We start from the raw sequence: 19,274 nt of genomic DNA, 5'->3' as shown, positions 1-19,274 counted from the left end.
ATGGATTCTTTTTTTAAAAGGTGGGCTTTGAGCTTTTAGAAAGGGGAGTAGATTTCACAGGAGTGATTTACTGAAAACAAGTTTTTCAAGAAAGACTACAACTAGACTGAAAAATAAAGGAATGTAATACAGAGCAATGCTATTCAAAGTGAAGTCTGCACATCGTAGCACTGGCACCACCTAGGAGTTTATCAGAAGTGCAGGCTCTCAGGCCCCACCACAAACTTGCTGAATAAGAATCTGCATTTTAATCAGATCCTTAGGTGATTCTGGTGCATGATGAAGTTCGAAAAATCACTGATACATAGAAGAGATCTACATTTTAGCAAGGCATTTCATGAGCTTTTTTTGGTAACTTTGTGGACAGTAATATTTCCTTCTGTTATTAATTTGTTATACATATTTGTCAGGCAAATTTATAATTTGCTAAGCAGTTTATAAACTTATTTAATTCTCATATTAACCCTACAAAGTAGGTGTTACCTGTAATTTATAGACATTAAAATTAGCAAGCATTAAACAGCATTGTTTGCTGAACACTGTTCCAAAGACTTCATTAACTTATTTAATCCTCATAACAACACTTTATGATAGGTACCATTACTACCTACATTTTACATATGATGAAACCAAGGCAAAAAGAGGACAAGTAATTCGCTCATAATCACACAGAAGTTTGCGGCGCAGTTCCTGACCGGAAGTGTGCTGCCACAGTGAGGCACATGACAGCCCTGTGGGACACAATAAACAATCATACCCAAAAACAGCCAATTAAAAAAAAATCAATAGGACCTACAGGGGAGGATTTTAAGAGATGTAAAAAATAAAAAAATTTCAAAGGCATTCCGTGAAAGAGGGAGATAAATAGACTAATGTTTATTGAGAGCCTTACAGTGTGAGGCCATGAGTCAAGCACTTTGCATCCGTGTTTTATTCAACCTTTCCAGCAGGCCCATTTGTAGATATTAATATATTCTATAGATGAGGAAATAAAGACCCAGACAAGTTAATGACCTTGCCAAGTCACAATACCTGTGATGATACAACCAAGTCTGACTCTAAATCCCACGTTCTTTTCCTTGATTTGCTCTGCACCTATCCCTGGCCAGGTCGCATTGCTATAAACAACTTAGATAAGGGCACTGGGTGATGCTGATCATATAAGAGAAGGACCTTTAAGAACAAATATATTGTAAAACAGAACATGGACCTAAAAGATCAAAAACAGAATGGAACAATGGGCTAGAATGGTATTCAAAAGCAAGAGGCTTTGGAGTGAGATAAGACACTCACTGTTTAGAATGCAAACAAGTTACTAAACTTCTTTGAGCCTTAATTTCTACATCCAGAAAATGGGAGTAATGCTCCACAGAATTGTTGTAAGAGGGGAGAAAAGGTAATATTTGTAAAATTCTCAGCACATGCTGAAGCTCAACAAACAGTAGTAAACATTAAATCTAACAAGATGACGTTTAAGACAAATAAGTGCAAGAAAGTCAATTTTAGGAGCACCAGATGAAATTTAACAGAATCACATAAGGAAAAACTTAAGGATATCCATTGACTTGAATATGAGTCAAGAGTTGGCTAAGAATGCCAAAAATTATTGTGAGTTCAGAGCGCATTACAGAAGCACCGTGTCCAAAACAAATAAGCTCAAAAGAAGGAGGTCTAGCAGACTTCATTTGTAATACTGTCCTCAGTTCTGAGTGCTAAACTTTAAGAAAGTCACTGACAAATTAGAATCAGTCCAGGAAAAAATCAGGTGAGAAGCTTTGAAAACATAGTAACTAGCTCCTTCCTGGTTTTATATTCCCTCAAGTTCACACAACCCAACTGCTTCCCTTCCCTAATAACTAACAATCCCACCATATTCACCTCCCTCTCTCCCTCCTCTCCTCCTTTCTCCCTCCCTTTCCCTACACACCCCTCAAATTCAATTTTGCCAATGTCAAATGGATCTGACAGGAGTGACCTAATAACTTCTAGTCCAAAACTCTAGGACTGGGAATGTCAAACCTGTTGCTAATCTAGCCCTGGCCTACAGACTAGACCTGCTGCTAATCTAATCGACACCAAATTTAACTGGCCCCTGCTTTCTTCCAGAGACTGAGCCGCACAACTTGTGCCCTAGGTAACTAAATCCTGAGTCTTTGTCACATACTCAAGAGACCAGAACTCTCCCTCAAAGGCTCCATGACCCACAGCTCCATTACACCTTCAGAGAGATACAGCTGACCAGGTGATGGCAATCGGACAATGTCAGTCCTTTCAGACCTCAGCTGTTTCAAAATCAGATAAATTTAGGGCCAAATCTATTCATGTTCATAAAATAGTTCAAGTAGATCAGCTTACTGTACCTAACAGGCCATTTGCAAACCTACAAGAATGAAACCTAGAAAAACTGCCTGCAATCTGGCTATCCTCACAGCAGGGTCCCATTTTCAAGTCCAATTAGAACTGGGTTCAGCTCCGTGGCAGGACCTATAGAGCAAATCTGGTAACTCCTAGGTTTCTGGTAACTCCTAGCTCCAGATTCTCAGGAACTGCAACTGACACTGGAGTAACATGAGCGTCCCTATGGAATAGCCTTGTCAAAGTTGGCAGTTTTTTGTAGCTGAATCAGAACAGCCTGTCTCCTTTCATTCAATACTCCCTTGGAAGCCAAGCATCCCTTTAGGGAATGCAGTCTGCATTGAACACCAGGTGTCTCAATACCCTGTTTTCAACCATGCTAACATCATGGTTCCATTTCTACTTCTCAAGTAGACAGAGGCTCTGCTCTTTCTTTGGATGAGAAAAACCGTGGTAAGTGCTACTCTTTTAAGAACTTTGCTTCTCTGTTCCCATACTTTAGGACAGCAAAATTCTAGCTTAGAATCAGATGATTGATTCCTGGAGCTTTCATCCATTTCAGACTAGCTCTATACCTAAAGTTCCCAAACCAATTTGTAAATCCAGGCCTTCCCTTCCTGAAGTAAGCCTGAATGTCTGTACTCACTTCTATTGGGTTGGTCAAAAAGTCCGTATGGTTTTTTCCATAAAATAAAAACACACATTTTTCATTTTCACCAATAACTTTACTGAATTGGATATTTTGAGTATGTTGGCTGTCTCCCACATGGTATAACTATTGACTGTTCTCAATGTTTCGATTTGATCGCTATCAACTTCAATTGGTCTACCTGACCGTGGAGCATCATCCAGCAAGAAATCTCCAGCACAAAACTTTGCTAACCACTTTCGACTCATTCGATCAGTCACAGCCCCTCCTCCACACACCGCACAAATCTTATTTTGAGTTTTCAGTTGCATTTTTTACCTTTCTTGAAATAACAAAGTATAATATGCCAAAAATGTTGTGTATTTTATTCCATCTTCAATATTAAAATGGCTGCACAAAAATTCACCACTTCTGAGTTTTTTTAAATGCACTCTGATCTGACAGCTGTCACAATACAGTCTAACAAAATTGTTTTGAATGACATTAAAGACAACTAAGTGCTACTAGAGCCATCGTACAGAAAAAAACAAATTAACTTTTTGGCCCAATAGATGGTTCCCTGACTAACGCAACACATCACCCTAATATTTTCTGCATCACTAGTTCTCGCACTTGAGCGTGCATTTGGAGGCTTGTTAAAATACAGATTATTGGACCTCAACCCTAGAGTTTCTGATTCAGTAGGTCTGGGGTGGGACCTGAATATCTGTGTTTTTAAAACAATTGATTTTAGAAAGAAAAGAAGGATAAAAGAAGAGATAAAGAGAAACATTGATTTATTGTTCCACTTATGATGCATTCACTGGTTGGTTGGTTCTAAGTGCCCTGACCAGGGACCAAACCTGCAACCTTGGCATATTGGGATGACACTCTAATCAACTGAGCTACTTGGTGAGGGCCTTTGAAAATCTGCATTTTTAACAAGCTCCTAGGGCATGCTCCTGTTGCTGCTGCTGGTGTGGGAACTACACTTTGAAAACCACTGCTCTAGACAGACAATTGTCCAAGTCATTTCCAGAACTATAACAGGAAATGGGCAGGGCAGGAGGCGGGGATACTATACATATGAGTCCTTTTGAATCATATGATTCAGTGTTTTGTCCTACCAGAAAACTCTATTCTTCTACAAAGAAGACTTCAACTGAATCTCACAGGTGAAGTATTCAGGAATTTAAAACAGATGATAATTCATATTCTCACAAATTATTAAGATAGATACATCTGTAACCAAGAAATGGTATTTAAGAGATTCAGCAGCCAAACCAGGAGTGGAGCCCTGGCCAAGCAGCTCAGTTGGTTAGAGCCTCATCCCTATACGCCAAGGTTGCAGGTTTGAGCCCCAGTCAGGGCACATACAAGAAGCAACCCAAAAATGCATAAATACGTGGAACAACAAATTAATTTTTTTTCTATCTCCCTCTCCCTCTCTCTAAAAATCAATAAGAATATCAAACTATAAGTGGAAGTAATACCTATTTTTCTCTTGCCTCACCCAGCTGCATTATTCACTAAATGAATTAAAATCTGTAACATGCTTAAAGTAATAGTTAGCCTTTTTTTTTTTTTTACTGTGGTAAAATATACATAATAGTTATTATTTTAAAAGTTCATAAGTATACAATTCAGTGGTATTAAATACAATCACAATGTTGGGTAACCATCACCACTCTCTATACCCAAAACTTTTTCATCACCCCCAACAGAAACTGTACCCATTAAATAATAACTCTCCCTTCCTGTGTTTCTCCAACCCCAGGTAATCTACTTTCTGTGTCTGTGAATTTGCCTACTCTAGTATAGTGGAATCATACACTTGTCTTTCTGTGTCTGGCCTATTTCAGTAAGCATAATGTTTTCAGGGACCATCGATATTGTGGCATGTATCAAAATGTTATTATTTTTAAAAAATACTTATTTATTTTTAGGAGGGGGAGAGAGAGGGAAACATCGATGTATGAGAGAAACATCCATCAGTTGCCTCTCACATGCCCCTAGGCGGGGACCTGGCCCACAATCCGCACATGTGCCCTGTCTGGGGATCAAACCGGCAACCTTTCGGTCCGCAGGCCAGCGCTCAATCCACTGAGCTCCAACAGCTCGGGCAAAATTTCATTCCTCTTTAAGCCTGAATAATATATACCACATTTTGTTTATCTATTCATCTGTCCACGGACACTTGGGCTGCATTTACCTTTCAGCTATTGTGAATAATGTTGCTATGACATGGACCTACAAGTATCTATTTCAGTACCTGCTTTCAATTCTTTTGGATTCACATCTAGGAGTGCAACTGCTGGGTCATATGGAAATTCCATGTTTAATCTTTTGAGAAACTGCAAAACTGTTTTCCACAGTGGCTGTACTATTTTACATTCCCACTGCCAGCAGCAATGCTAACACTTTTTCTTTTCTTTTTTAATTAGTCATCCTAGTAGGTAGTGCTTAGCCACTATTATTATCGAGTTTTCATACCGGCCTTTTACCAATACCTGTAGTACTATAAGGGCATCATGACAAAAATCAGAGGTTCTGACTGGTCTTCAAGTTCAAGTGGTCCTAGCAGTTTCATTCAAAATATGTTCCCAGTTGCTTCTAATTTTCTCACAAAACCAACTTCAAAGCTAGCATTTCCCTGGCTTGATATCAATTAGGGAAGAAAATGACTCTTGCCCTGACCGATGTAGCTTGGTTGGCTGGGCATCATTCTGCAAAGCGATGGGTCACAGGTTCAATTCCTGGTCAGGGAACATGCCTGGGTTATGGGTTTGGTCCCCAGTCAGGGCATGTGTGAGAGGCAACCAATCAATGTCTCTGTCTTGCATCAGTGTTTGTCTCCCTCTTTTTCTCCCTCCCTTCTCCTCTCTCTTAAAATAAATGAAAGGGAGGGAGGGAGGGAGGAAGGGAGGAGAAAGAAAGAAAATGACTCATTGGGTGGCTAAAAAAAAAAAAAAATGAATGGTTTTCAATTTTAAAAAATCTCTTCTAATTTAATTGCAAATGATGCTGAGTTTTACCTATAAACAAAATGGTGCACTGGCATTCAGTTTAAGAAATGTCAAATGGTTTTTCCAAAAACCTTTAGAATTCTAATATAAAAGGATTTATCTTTTAAAACAAAAATATATTAGAAAACACTGTATATTTAAACATTGCTGGCTCTATTACTTTCAGGTCTCTTACCTAGCCAGAAATACCATTTTCACTTCACTTGGGTTTTCCAGGTATGGAAGAGCTAAAGTCTCAGTAAGACAAACAGTTATTCCAAAACAGAACTGTTTTCTTATGCTCGTGATTATGTCCAAGCTTTCAGGCCTTTCTGTCAGTAACTATTTTCCTTCCTTTACGAATATAAAAAAGAGAAAATGTGGAAGTAGATAAAGTAAACAGGAGAAAAACACCTTGTTTTTGTAAATGTTTTCTTCCTTAACTTTCATACTTGGCAAGAGTTGAGAAAATCTAGTAATAGTTAAGTACAGATAAAAACATGGGCAAAGTGAAGATATCATGAAAAAAATTTTTAAAAGCTGTAGTTTATCCTAGTTATTGACAGAGAGTATACCATATATACTTCCCATTATGCTGATGATAATATTTTAAAAATTACACTCCACCAATATAAAACTAAAGACTGGTTTTATAAAGACAAAGAGTAGGCCTATGATATTTGAAGGGTACCACCAGAGACCTCTATGAACCCTCAAATTCACTAACCTCATTAAAAAAGCATATAATTTCTTTCATAAATAAATATACAATAAGCAACTAGGAACAATGGAGCCACATCACTGTAGGGAAACTTGTGAATGGCTAAAACCAGGAATGTTCAACTCACAAATGCCAAGAGAAAGCTGTTTTTGGTTTAAGTAGAACCTCAGTTCTCAAACTGAATTTGTTCTGGAAAACTATTCAAGAAACAATTTGTTCAAAAACTAAATCTCCTGTGTTTGTCGCCTGAGAGACAGGTGACTGATCATACCAGTATCAGCATGAAAGTGTTGTCAGAGAAGTGATCTGAAGTTTTATTAAACAACCAAGACATTTTTTCCGTTAACAACTTGGTGGAAAACAGAACTGTTCAAGAACCAAGGTCTGACTGTATATGTGTATAGGTTCGTCATATACAGAAACACATGGTTAAAACAGATGAAGCTTACTGGAGAGAATGCTGCATTTAATCAGAAGAGTTTGAGTCCCAGTGCTGCAGGCTAAACTACCTGTTCTAGAACATTCACCCCTAGTCCAGGCAAAGACTATTCCAGTGCCAGAAAGAGCAACCAAGGAGCTCTTGAGTTGGAGGTGTCTAAAGGGGGAAATGTGATAGTGATTGGTTTGGAAAAGAAAGTACCTCCAGTTGTCTGAGACATCAAGGCAGATGATAGAATAGGTGTGAGGTGGCTGAAATTGCACGGGAGGATTTTAACATCTGAACAAATAATCAGAGTTAGGGGCTGTGATGTTTAATTTTGACACTGTAGTGAATGAGCCATTCTGCTATAAAATGGGACTTAATATTTAGAAAACAAACTTCAAGTATCCCAACATTACCATGTCTTTTCCAATACAATAAAGGTACACAAGTGAGAAAATGAGAGACTCAAAAATACTAGCCTACAATGAGTTTTAACTGTTATCTTTATAAAACCCTTCGGCTCTGTTCCAAAGCAGGGTCTGTCTTACTTTTCAATTCATTAATAAGTACTTAGGTTCAGGTTTCTGCAAGAAAACCTCCAGGTCCCTTAACATTCACAAAACTAAAGTCCAAGACCCTTGATATAGTCAGATATTTTAAAGAGTAAAATTCTTACATCCAAATGAGATTTTTACCTAATTGCTAATTACAATATCCTTAGTAACTGGCAATAACGAAAATAATGAGAATTCTTCACCCTTCTCTCCTTTCCTTTGCCTCTCTGGAAGACTTAACATTATAAATCACTTCGTCCTTGACATATGGCTACTTTCGGAGAGACAGTTGACATTTAGCACAGGACACATGAGGCTGTGGGAAAAGAGAAGTTCTTGGCCATGAGAACCAGGACAAAACCCCTGCCCTTGGAAAAAATGCCAAAAACCTCTTTAACTCTACTTCAAGACAGTTAAATTTTTAGCTTTAGAAGATTCTAAGATCACAAACCAGAGCATGGAATTAGGATAGGTTTTTGAAAACTACACTGTAAAGTTTAAGATAACTGTTTCCTGGCATTCATAAGAATCCATACTAAATGATGATCCCCCAGGGTAAATATGAATATTCACCACCACCACCCCCCCCGAATTGTTTTAAGCTAACTTAGCTCTAAAATCTTTCACTGGTCAAAGACAGAGACTATCATGAAAGTGGCTGACTTCACTAAGGGCTTACTATATAAGCACCAGGATACATGCTTTAGCTGCATTTGTTTGTTAGTCCTTCCACAATGCTATAAGCTCTAAATAATATAAACTCTAAATTAGGAATTTTTCTTCTTTGAAGAGGCTCTGAAAAATAAATACTAGATTATTTGTTACAGCAGCTTTAAAGAACTCATGAATTATTTTTAATGTGGAAAGCACTATGTTATTAAAACCATCTTTTGACTAAAATGATAATATGAATAAAAGCCTAAGCACTTTAGAAAACTTATCCTATCCTATCAATCACTACTTGGGAAATCCATGTCAAACTAAAAGATCCTAAAAGGCTATAAATGCTCAATTCAAATATCCTCAGAATCCTATTTAAGACTCTTTGTTCTACTGTTTATTACAAAGAGAGAGTTCTCCTCACAACTCATGCTCAAACACATGTAACCTAAGGAACCTCACCGAACTTTTTGTAGGTTACACAGACATAGAACATAGAACAAAAGCATATGACATAAAATACTTTTAACTATCATTGGTGGTCGAGTTAATCATAATTTGGCAAATCCAATAAAATTTCAGGTCAAGTTACAAATGTGCATACATGCTTTGGAAAAGTAAAATTAAGATAATTAATAACATAGTAAGAATGAAGATTAGTACTGATATGTAGAAATTACCCATCACACTGCCAAATTTACAACTTTGCCAGCACATTAAACATCAGAAAAGGATATATTCCTGACACAAAAACACCTTGGTTGTTATAGTGTAGAGAGATAATATTCTTCATATTTGGCTCCAAGAATACACATACACACATACAGTAGAATATTACTCAGCTATAAAAAAGAATGAAATTTACCATTTGTATATGAACGGACCTACAGGACATTATGCCAAGTGAAATTAAGTCAGATAGGGAAAGAAAAATACCATATGATTTCACTCATATGTGGACTATAAAGAACAAAACAAACAAAAAAGAAATAGACTCATAGATACAGAGAAAAACTGATGTTTGCCAGAAAAGAGGGGAATTGGGAAGATGGGTAAAAGAGGTAAAAATGGCAGTTACAAAATAATCATGGGAAGATGAACTGTTGTGGCACTGTATATCTGAAACCTTATATAATTTTGTTAACCAATGTCACTCCAATAAATTCAAAAGACAGTAAAATAATGCCTCACAAAAAAAAGAAGTCATGGAATGTAAAGTACAGCATAGGGAATATAGTCAGTAACATCTTACTAACTAAATAGGGGTCCAGGTGGGTACTACACTTTTGGGAGGAATCACTTAGTAAGTTATATAAATGTCTAATCATTATGCTGTATACCTGCAATAATATAGTAATGAATATCAACTGTAATTGGAAAAAATAAACCTCTTTTTATATAGACTACTAAAAATAAATAAATAATTTTTAAAAATTAAAATTTTTATTGACTATACCTCAAAAAGGAGAACTGACAATTCTACCTTAAGGAACAAAATTTTCTCCAAGAGAAATTTCATCATGATTTCTTGCAGACTGTATGATGTTTCTGCTGGTCCCACTAAAGGTTTTCCATATTTTTTCCTGTCTGCATTTTTTAAACCGTATTTTAAGCATCATTTGAACCAAACCCACAAAACCCACTTTTGTTACCCACAAAATTAGTTATCACATACCTACATAGGCATTTTAGTAAATTGGCTAATTGCTTCATGAGAAGTTATCTAGTATATAATAGAGGCAACATTTGTAGTGGAGGCAGAATATCTTAGATCTGGGTGGAAATCATGGCTCCATCACTTGTTAGCTATGTAACCTTGGCAATTTTCTCTCAGTCTGAGTTTTCTCATTTGCAAAATGAGGTAACAGCTCCAATCTTATGAGGATTAACTGTATATGAAATGCCCAGCGCGAAGCCTGACTCAAAGCAGGAGCTCAGGAAAGAGTTACTGTTATTACTCTGTTGTTGTTCATGTAAGCTCCTTAAAGGCAAAGCATAATTTTTCCTGTAATCCACTTGTAGGCTCTATAATTGAGATCTGAAAAAAATAAAGGCAAAAAACATAAAAGTTACAAATAATGAGACTCTGAAGTAATAATGATGACTTTCACCTTGGCTGGCAAGGCTCAGTGGATTGAGCACCCGCCTACAAATCGAGAGGTCAGAGGTTTGATTCCCAGTCAGGACACATGCCTTGGTTGCAGGCCAGGTCCCCAGTAAGGGACGCATGAGAGGCAACCACACATCGATGCTTCTCTCTCTTTCTCTCTCCCTTCCCTTCTCTCTAAAAGTAAATCTTTAAAAAATCATAACGATGACCTTCAACACATATCAAAATGAACAACGTCCTTATTTTTATAAGCCATTCCAAAAGAAGATGACACTGGCTGTATGCAAACCATATACAGAATTACTTTCATTCATTCCACAAGTATTTCCTGAATGTCCATTAAGTACTAGACATTATGCTAGGCAATATGCATATGATAGGGAGCAAAAGCAGACACAATTCCAATCCTCACTGAGCTTCTGGTAATGCAATTGCACAGAATGTAAACTTGTGATAAGTGATGTAAAGAACAGTACATGGTACTCTGAGAGCCAATAACAGAGATCTAACCTAACGGGATGTCAAGGAAGGCCTAGAGCAGGTGAAAGCTGAGAGTTGAAGGATGAAGAGCAAGTTGGCAGTGGAGAGTATTTCAAAGGGAAAGCAGCTTGTACACAGACCCTGCAGCACCAGGCCAGAGGTAGGATCAAAAGGCCAGTGTGCCTGGGGCAAAGAGGAAGTTTGAGAATTAGCTAGGGCTCTAGACCACTCAATGGCTGAGGCTTTGCAGAACACATTCAAGAGTTGTGATGATCCTAAGAGCAATGAAAAAGCCACTGAAGGGTTTTATTAATGCTTATTTGGGTGGAAGGTAGGAAGGGAAGATGCAGTCAGGCCTGCAGTTTGCCTTTGGCTTCAGGAATAAGAGATAGGGAATGAATGCAAATGAGTCAAGCAGGAAACAGAAGTTCTGTCAGGATATGACAATAGCTTGGGGTCTAGGGCGACGAAGGTGGTGGTAGAAGAAGTCAAAGAATTCAAGAGGTACTCAGGAAAACCTGATGATCTATCAATATAATACAAAAGGGCTCAGAGAGAACAGTGTCCAAGAGAACTTCTGGGTTTCTGATTCACGTATTGTATGGGAAATAAGTACCATTCAGGAGGGATGTGCTCCAGAACCATCTGTAAGACAATTTCCCACACTCCAAAAAGGACCTAAATACATTTCAATTTTGCCTTAACTCAGTTGATCTCCTATTTTACTTTTGAAATAGGGTTCCAGAAGATTTTTTTGCTATTTCCAAAAATCAAATTGACTCTCAAAAGTACAAGATTTTTCCAGCATTGAAGATACTTTAAAGATTCTGCCACAGCTCTGAAATAAACTCTAACTGAATTCTAAAATGTTTCAGCAATGGGCTAGCATTACGGAATAAATGTGTCATTTCCCATGACGACTACTTTGATAAGACTAACGTGCATTTGCTGTTTCAATATATTTTGAAGAAATTTTAACAGTTAAATCTTTTGAAGAAATTTTAACAGTTAATTTTAACAGTTTCAACATTTGAAATGCCAGTAGAAAACCTGGTATTTTGTAGGAAAAGAGATGGTTATAAAAAGACCACATTAAGTCCTTGATTTTGTTTCCATCCACACCTTATTAATGCCCATCATGTTCATTTGATGTAAAAGATTTTTACTAAACACACTTTCTCAATACTATCAATATTTGCTTTCCTAATATTTACAACATAATGCCATTTTCATAGTGGAATACTGATGTCACTAAGACTCAGAAACACAGAAACTTGAAATCTGACTAACCCCCCAAAAAAGAAGTGAATAAAAGTTCTGCCCCTTTAAAATCAACCTAACACATCACACCTCCGTACTAAGGTATTTCTCTAATTTTGGCAGGATGGGTTCCTTGGCCACCTGCTTGTACTAGGCCCTGACTAGCATTTTATTAACGCTCAACTTCAGTTTCCAGAATGTTACTATGGCTTGTACAGAGCAGCAGCACTCTTTTTTTTTCCCCGTGCTGATTTTATCTCAAAGCCTCAAAAGGAAAGACTGCGGTCTGAGGCCAAACATGAAAAAATGTTATCTCCACAAACGAGGAGAAAGGGGCTATTCAACAATCAGGTCTTAAACAAGCCCACTAACCAATACTAGTTGGTAAAACCAGACTGTCTTCACACTGGAGACTGTACTATCAAATGTGGTTCTTGGAAAAGCGCTGGAGAGTTTCAAATGGGTGACCATCTTAATTCAGATTTTTATTAAAACATGGAATCAAACTCATGGCTCAAAGGCTGGGTATGGGCAGTGCCAAGAAAGGCAGGAAAAGCCTGTAGGGCGCCCATCTTCCTCAGAAGGTGTGGTCCCTGTCTGCTCCGTCAAAATGTGCGAGAGGGAGTTAGAAGGCCTGGCTTTTCCCGTAACAAAGCCCTCAAAATGACACCACAAACCACTTCCTTCTGGGAACTGACAGTCCCAAGCGTTAAGGGACAATAGAGCGGTACAGAGCTCCGGAAAGATGGAGACCGGAACGAGACGGGGTCGGGCACTGGGCCTGCGGCACAGAGCGGTCTAGGCCGGGGCTTCGGGAGCATGGGAAGGCCTGCAGCTTTAACAACGTGCCCGCAGGCTGCCCAGGCCGCACGGAGCCCGCGGGTCTCGTTTGGAAACCCAGGGCATCCTCAAGAGAGCAAAAGGTCCCCGCAGGAGCCCTGACGCCCAACTGGGGTTTTTCCTGCCGTAAAACACACAGACACACACAGACACACACACACACACACACACACACACACACACAGACACACACACACACACACACACACACACACCCCCCCCACCCCCCTACCCCCCCACCCCCACGAAAGGAAGTAAGAACTGTTTAGGAAGGCAAGGCCGGAGGTAAGAGGTTGCGCAAACTTGGGGCCCGGGAGGCCTGGGGGAAGGATGGCAGGGGCGCGGAGGCCGCGGAGGCCCCTGCGGGCTCGGGCGCGCAGGCCCTGGGGTCCGACACGCCCACCGCCGGGCGGCTTACCTGCTCCTCCTCCGGGGTCAGCTCCGGCGCCATGTCGGCCTGGGGCGCGGTCGCCGGCTCCATCCCGCCGCCGCCGCCGACAAGACCGGCCGGGAGCGCGACTCCCGTTCAGCAGCCTGGGGCCGGCCTGCGCATGCTGCTCCCAAGCCGCCGTTCCTCGCCCAAAGGCTTTCGAGTGACGCCGTCTTCTGGGAGGAAATCCTTCTGTATTTTCTCCGCTCCTTCGCTCACTCCCACTCCTTTCCCGGAAAACAGAGCAGACTGGAGCCGAGAGTCGTCGAGAGGCAGTAGAAGGAAATGAAGAACGTTAGAGGCCTCGACTGCGGTGCTCCGCTGCCACCAAGCGTGACGGGTCCTCCGGCTGCTTGTCAGGCCACCACGGCCGCCTCAGCGCAGCTCCTCAGACGCCACGCTGGCCAAGCGAGGGACAGGGAGGTAGCAGGACCTCGCGGCCGCCCGAGCTCCCCGCAGCTCCATTGAGAAACTGCGTCTCCTTCGCTAATGGGCGGGCCGCGAGTTGGGTCGGCCGAGCAGGGACGCAGTCCGGAAGGGGGCGACAGAGAGGAGCCGAAGGAAGGGAGAGGGCTCCAGCTGAAGGAAAAGGGAGGAGGAAAAGGAAGGCGGGAGTGTGCATTTTTGTGAGGCGAAGCTCCGCGGGGGGAGAGTACAATCTTTCAGAAATGAGCTGTGGCCGGGCACGTCGCCGCGGTGACTCGCCGCCACCGCCCGCAAGCCAAGGACGCGGCAGCCGCACCTGTCCTTGTGGTTGACAGACTGAAAGCCGGGTCAGCGCCTCCCGGCTGACTCTGTGCCGGCCTATCCCGGACTTCACTGCCAAGGTAGCTAACTTTAGTACCCCGCCACAGCAGCCTCACACTTAGAAACCTCATCGAGAACACTGCAATTTCTGCAAGCCTCTGACTCCCCTAGGGTGGTACTGCGAGTGGGGTCTTACAACGCAGCCTAGGCCCGTATGGAGTCACAGGGAAAGCAGGGATTTCCGCTGTTTCTGCATCATTCCAAACCAAAAATAAACAATATTAAGGGCTGAGTCCGGGAGAGCTTGGGAGAGACCCAACCGAGAATCTTCGGAAGGAAATGCTCCTTCCGGGACTTTAAAAGCAGCGTCTGACCTCACCTCATTTCAGCGTGACTGCCACAGGAACTTCGGTACCTGCCCTTAGAGAAGACATCCCTGATACTCAGGGTCATTATTTTACCCTTGGCGCCAATAATGCTGACTCTGGATTGACCTCATAACCTCTAACGGGAGTTACAGTTTCAGTGTTACACCCAAGCGATCCTCTGGAAGACAATGCTTACTTAACTGGCATATTTCTTTGCCAGGCACTGGGCTATCCACCGGGGCTACTTCCACATGTCAGAATTTGGAATGATCCCTGAGCTATAACAAGACTCAAATACTGTGTAAAATATGCTGTCATATGCATAAAGAAAAAAATGAACATACATTTGTAAACTTATATATACAAAAGCTTTGGGAGGACACAAAAGAAAGGTAACAGTGGTTGTCTCAGGTGGGGAACTGGGAGTCTGGATCAGACGCGATAGGGAAACTTTTTCCTATATGTCCTCTTGTACATTTTTAACCTTTTTTTTGGTACATATGTAACTTTTTACTGAAGTACATATACACAAAAGGTGAAAATTTAACATGATGAACTTACATAAACTCAACATAGTCATGTAACAAGCACACAGATCAAGAGGTAAAACATTCCTTCCCTGGCTGATGTGGTTCAGTAGTAGGCTGAGTACCAGCCTCCCAACTGAAGGGTCCTTGGTTGGATTCCAGGTCAGAGCACATGCCTGGGTTGTGGGCCAAGTCCCCATCTGGGGACATGCAAGACACAATGCTTCCCTCCCTTTCTCCCCTTAAAAAAAAGAAATAGAACATTTCCGACTTGCCAAAACCCCCAACTTAGTCACTACCCCCAAGTAACTACCTTCCTCAGAGTAATCACTATCTTAGGTTGTACCAGCACTGTGTGTGTAAGTTTTCCATGTAGATGTATAACCTTTTCCAAAAAATTTTAAAATAGTAACTTAAATACAGTTGACCCTGAACAACACAGGCTTGAAGTGCACAGGTCCACTTGTATGTGGAAATTACTGTAGAGTTTTTCTCCCTAAGCAGGAAATGGCTGGAGGAATAAATGGCACGACCTGAATAGTATAAACCACTGAGTAGACACAGAAGATGGAGTCTCTCAATCCACTACTTACAGTTCTGTATTTGTTTTGCCCAGTGAACCTCAGTACACCAAGGGTCAGCGATTTACCCAGAATCACACAATTAATTAGTATTGAGCTAAAACTTTAACCCAGGCATTCTAACACCTACTGCAAGGATCAGGTGAGGAGAATTAATAAAGGGAGAAGTTCAGCAGAGTGAACTGGGAGAGAGAACTCAGCAGTTATTTAAGAAGCACAGCTGTGCCGGGGAGTGTGTGGGTGTGTAAGGGAACAGCTCTCAGAACTCACAGGACAATGGAAGTTTCTGAGCAGAGATGTGGGTAACTTGAGTGCAAGGCAGCTGGCTAAATTTGCTGAGAGGTAAATCTTAGGATAATCAGAGTACAACGTCTTGCCTATAACTGTAGGCTCAAACCAAGGAAATCAAGTATGGTACCGTCATCCTGCTCAATCAGCCTTAGAGATGCAAAATGGTTTGTAATAGCAAAAGAATGGATATGGTATAATAGGCTATTGATAGGAAAGTCAATAAATAAATTATAGTACACATATACACTGAAATAATAAGTTCACATTTATTGTGTCCTTACCATGTGCTGCACTGTTCTAAATGATTTGCATTCATCTACTCTCACCACCGTAGTATGAGATAGCTGAAATTATGATCCTTATTTTACAAAAAAAAAAAAAAACATATAAGGTAGATCCGTATGTACAGACATTACCTTCTTGCATTTTTCAATGCTTGGCTGCAGCGCCCCTAAAGGCAGGCTAGGGTAGGATTTGGGGAGTATAGGTGACAAAAACCATATTGTTAGTAAATTAACATGAAGGTAGGGGGAGATGGAAGAGGATGAAAGCAGTCAAATACAAAGTTAAGGAAGGAGACTAGACTTTGGGTGGTGAGCACACAATAGAGTATACAGATGTATTATAAAGTTGTACACCTGAAACATAACGTTATTAACCAATGTTTCCCCCAATAAATTTAATTAACATCAACTGAAATCTGAAAGAAAATAAATTACAAAGAGGGAACTTTGAAGGGAGGGGTGTTATGGGTTTTATTTTTGTATTTTGCTTTTAAAGCATGTTTCAGGTCTCTGTCTAGAATGCTTATCCTCCCCCTTCTTCCTACCTTCATCATCAGACAAATCTGACTCACCCTTAAGGTCTCACTTCAAAAGTCACTTCCTCAGCAAGATCTTCTGTGGCTACTTCCTAAACTGAATTAGACTCCCTGTTACTCTCACAAGTACCATCTTATCCTTTACGGGAGAGCTGATCACAGCCAGTCTGTACTTGTTCATTAACCTAGTGTCTGCCTCTTCTGTGAAACTGTAAGCTCCAACAAGGCAGGAAACACACCTATCCTGTTGGCCCCTGGAACCTCAGTGGCTAGAGCCTAGTATCTAGTAGGCAGGCCCTTCATAAATGTGTGTTGAATGACTAAATTAATGAAGACAGTCATCTTAACTCTGAAGTCTCTGTCTTACCATTTTCTCCTGCCTTGTTTATGTCTGTCCTTGCCTAAGAATAGAAATACTTCCAAAGCTGTGATTAGAACTTTATAACCTTTCCCCCAGAACAACTTTACTTCTAAAATCCAAAGCTCCTCTCAAAGTATTGCTCCAAAATATCTACTGCCTATGAAAGAGGCATGTGTTGTGCTATAAGACGTGCTTTGGCTATTAAAAAAAATCCAACGTTCTTATTGCCATTCTTCCCAAAAGACACACAGATACAGAGTAAAGAGGTCATACTGAGTCATACTGTTATCTAATGTCTTAGGGTGAAAATTTTGTTTATTTATAGGCCACATCTATAATCACTAGGATGGCTTAAGGTGAGCTCTGTAAGGAAGGTAAAAAATCTTTTCCCATTGTGCAACAGATTACATTTTGCCCCATTACTACAGGGACTGGTCCTTACCATAGCTATTCTGGTTTTTTTTATTTTTTTAATTAAAATATGATCTGCCTCTTTCCTCACATAATTTTCTCCTCTGGCACCCCTACTTACCACTCCCAGATCACAGGTTAATCACTACAGTATGTTAATTTTATACCTGATACCTGTGTCTAGAGTTTATACAACACTCTGAATTATAATTATTTGTGTTCTTGGTAGTCTCTCCCATTGGATCATGAGCTCTTTGAGGGCAGGGACCATGTCTTACTACTCTCTTCAGAACCAGCACAATATATAGTACACAGTAGGAGGTGCTCAGTGTTTGCTGAAAGAATGGGTCTGTCCTCTTCTGGCAGACAAAATGCCATTCTTACCAAAGAATAACAAACAGATTTAATTACCTTGGATACTTAGTTGCTTGTGAAAAACATTTACTATAAAAGAGAGGTACCATCTGAATTAGGTTACATTGCTTTCACTCACTTTGACTTGTGTGTGTTAATGGGGAGGCCAGAGCAGATAAAGCCTTATTTGAGCCAGTTTCAATTTCCTCCCTTGCTAAAGTTGCCAATGAGAAGCAGAACTGACAGATTAGAATTCCATCTTTTATTTCCCCAGTCTGACTGCAGAGAAAACCTGAAGGGCAAAAGTAGAGTGAGTTAAAAGCCTTTAAAGACTGCCAGCCCACTGGAGGGAGCAACTTTGCTACAAATGCTAATGGTTTGTGTCAAGTTCTAGACAGAAAAGATCTCTGGGTTTCAAAATTTGCCTCTTCCCATCCCACAGTCCCTCAAGACCTGGAGAATGCCTCTGGGCTAGGCCAATAGTGAGGCTCATCTCTCAATTGCCCAAGCTGCCTCTGGCCACTTTTCTGCCTCTGGAAAACAGATACAGAATTCAACTTTTCAAAAGAATCACAATCACTTGGAATGGATGTGAGAAACAAATGTACACTTGCCCCTTCCTGCATATTTGCTGTCTAAGGCCATTCTTAATTGACCTTCCCTACTGCCAGCCTTCCAGCTCTCCCAGGTCCTTTCCACCTCTATGCCTTTTCACTAGATAGTGGACCCTCCAGGAAGGTGGGAGGTGAGTACAACCAAATCAAAACCCCAAACCAAATCTCTCAGTACTTGGTGAAGAAACTTTAAAAAAAAATTGGTTCTTCTTTGATGTAAAGATGGGGTATAATCACAAAATCCCAAGTCAGGATAGGACTCAAGCACCACCTCATCTTACCAAAGCAAGAAGTCTGCTTTTCCTGCCCTGCATATCAGAAGGCTTAAAAAAAAGATACATTTGCTTTATAAATATATTGTGGGGTTTTTACTCATCCCCTTGTTAGAAAGGAAGTCTGTAACTAAGAAAATTGTTTCTTTCCCTCCTCCAATGTACACAGTACAAAGTTTTTAGGCTATACTTTTAATCGCATCCACAGAACTAAATATAGTTCTTGATATTAGCAGTCTCCATCATATCCAATCACCTGTTTAGCAGCCAGCCACACACCTCCAATCAGCCTTCTCTCTTCAGGGTCACCCCTCTTGTGCATGGGAGAAGGGAAGAAGCTCTCCTCCAAACTGTCTTCTCATTCCGGCTCATGATTTCACTAACTCAACCAACATTTATTGATACAAGTGCCATGAAGAATCTAAAGATGAATTAAGACCAGATCCCAGCCTGCAAACCGA

General features: G+C 40.6%; 1 protein-coding gene across 1 annotated transcript in view; it reads right to left on the bottom strand.

The window, feature by feature from the left end:
* PTPN9 (protein tyrosine phosphatase non-receptor type 9) overlaps window positions 1-14,038 on the bottom strand; it is a 92,093-nt gene extending 78,055 nt beyond the window's left edge. The window contains exon 1 of the mRNA XM_054592047.1: window positions 13,456-14,038. Within this exon, the coding sequence (XP_054448022.1) occupies window positions 13,456-13,518 (63 nt within the window). The 5' untranslated portion in view covers window positions 13,519-14,038. The remainder of the gene's footprint in view (window positions 1-13,455) is intronic.
* Between the last annotated feature and the right edge of the window lie 5,236 nt (window positions 14,039-19,274).

Source organism: Pteronotus mesoamericanus, unplaced genomic scaffold, assembly GCF_021234165.1.
Source record: "Pteronotus mesoamericanus isolate MK-2021 breed Mesoamerican mustached bat unplaced genomic scaffold, CSHL_Meso_final scaffold_31, whole genome shotgun sequence".
NCBI lineage: Eukaryota > Metazoa > Chordata > Mammalia > Chiroptera > Mormoopidae > Pteronotus > Pteronotus mesoamericanus.
This window is presented reverse-complemented; position numbering and strand designations above follow the sequence as displayed.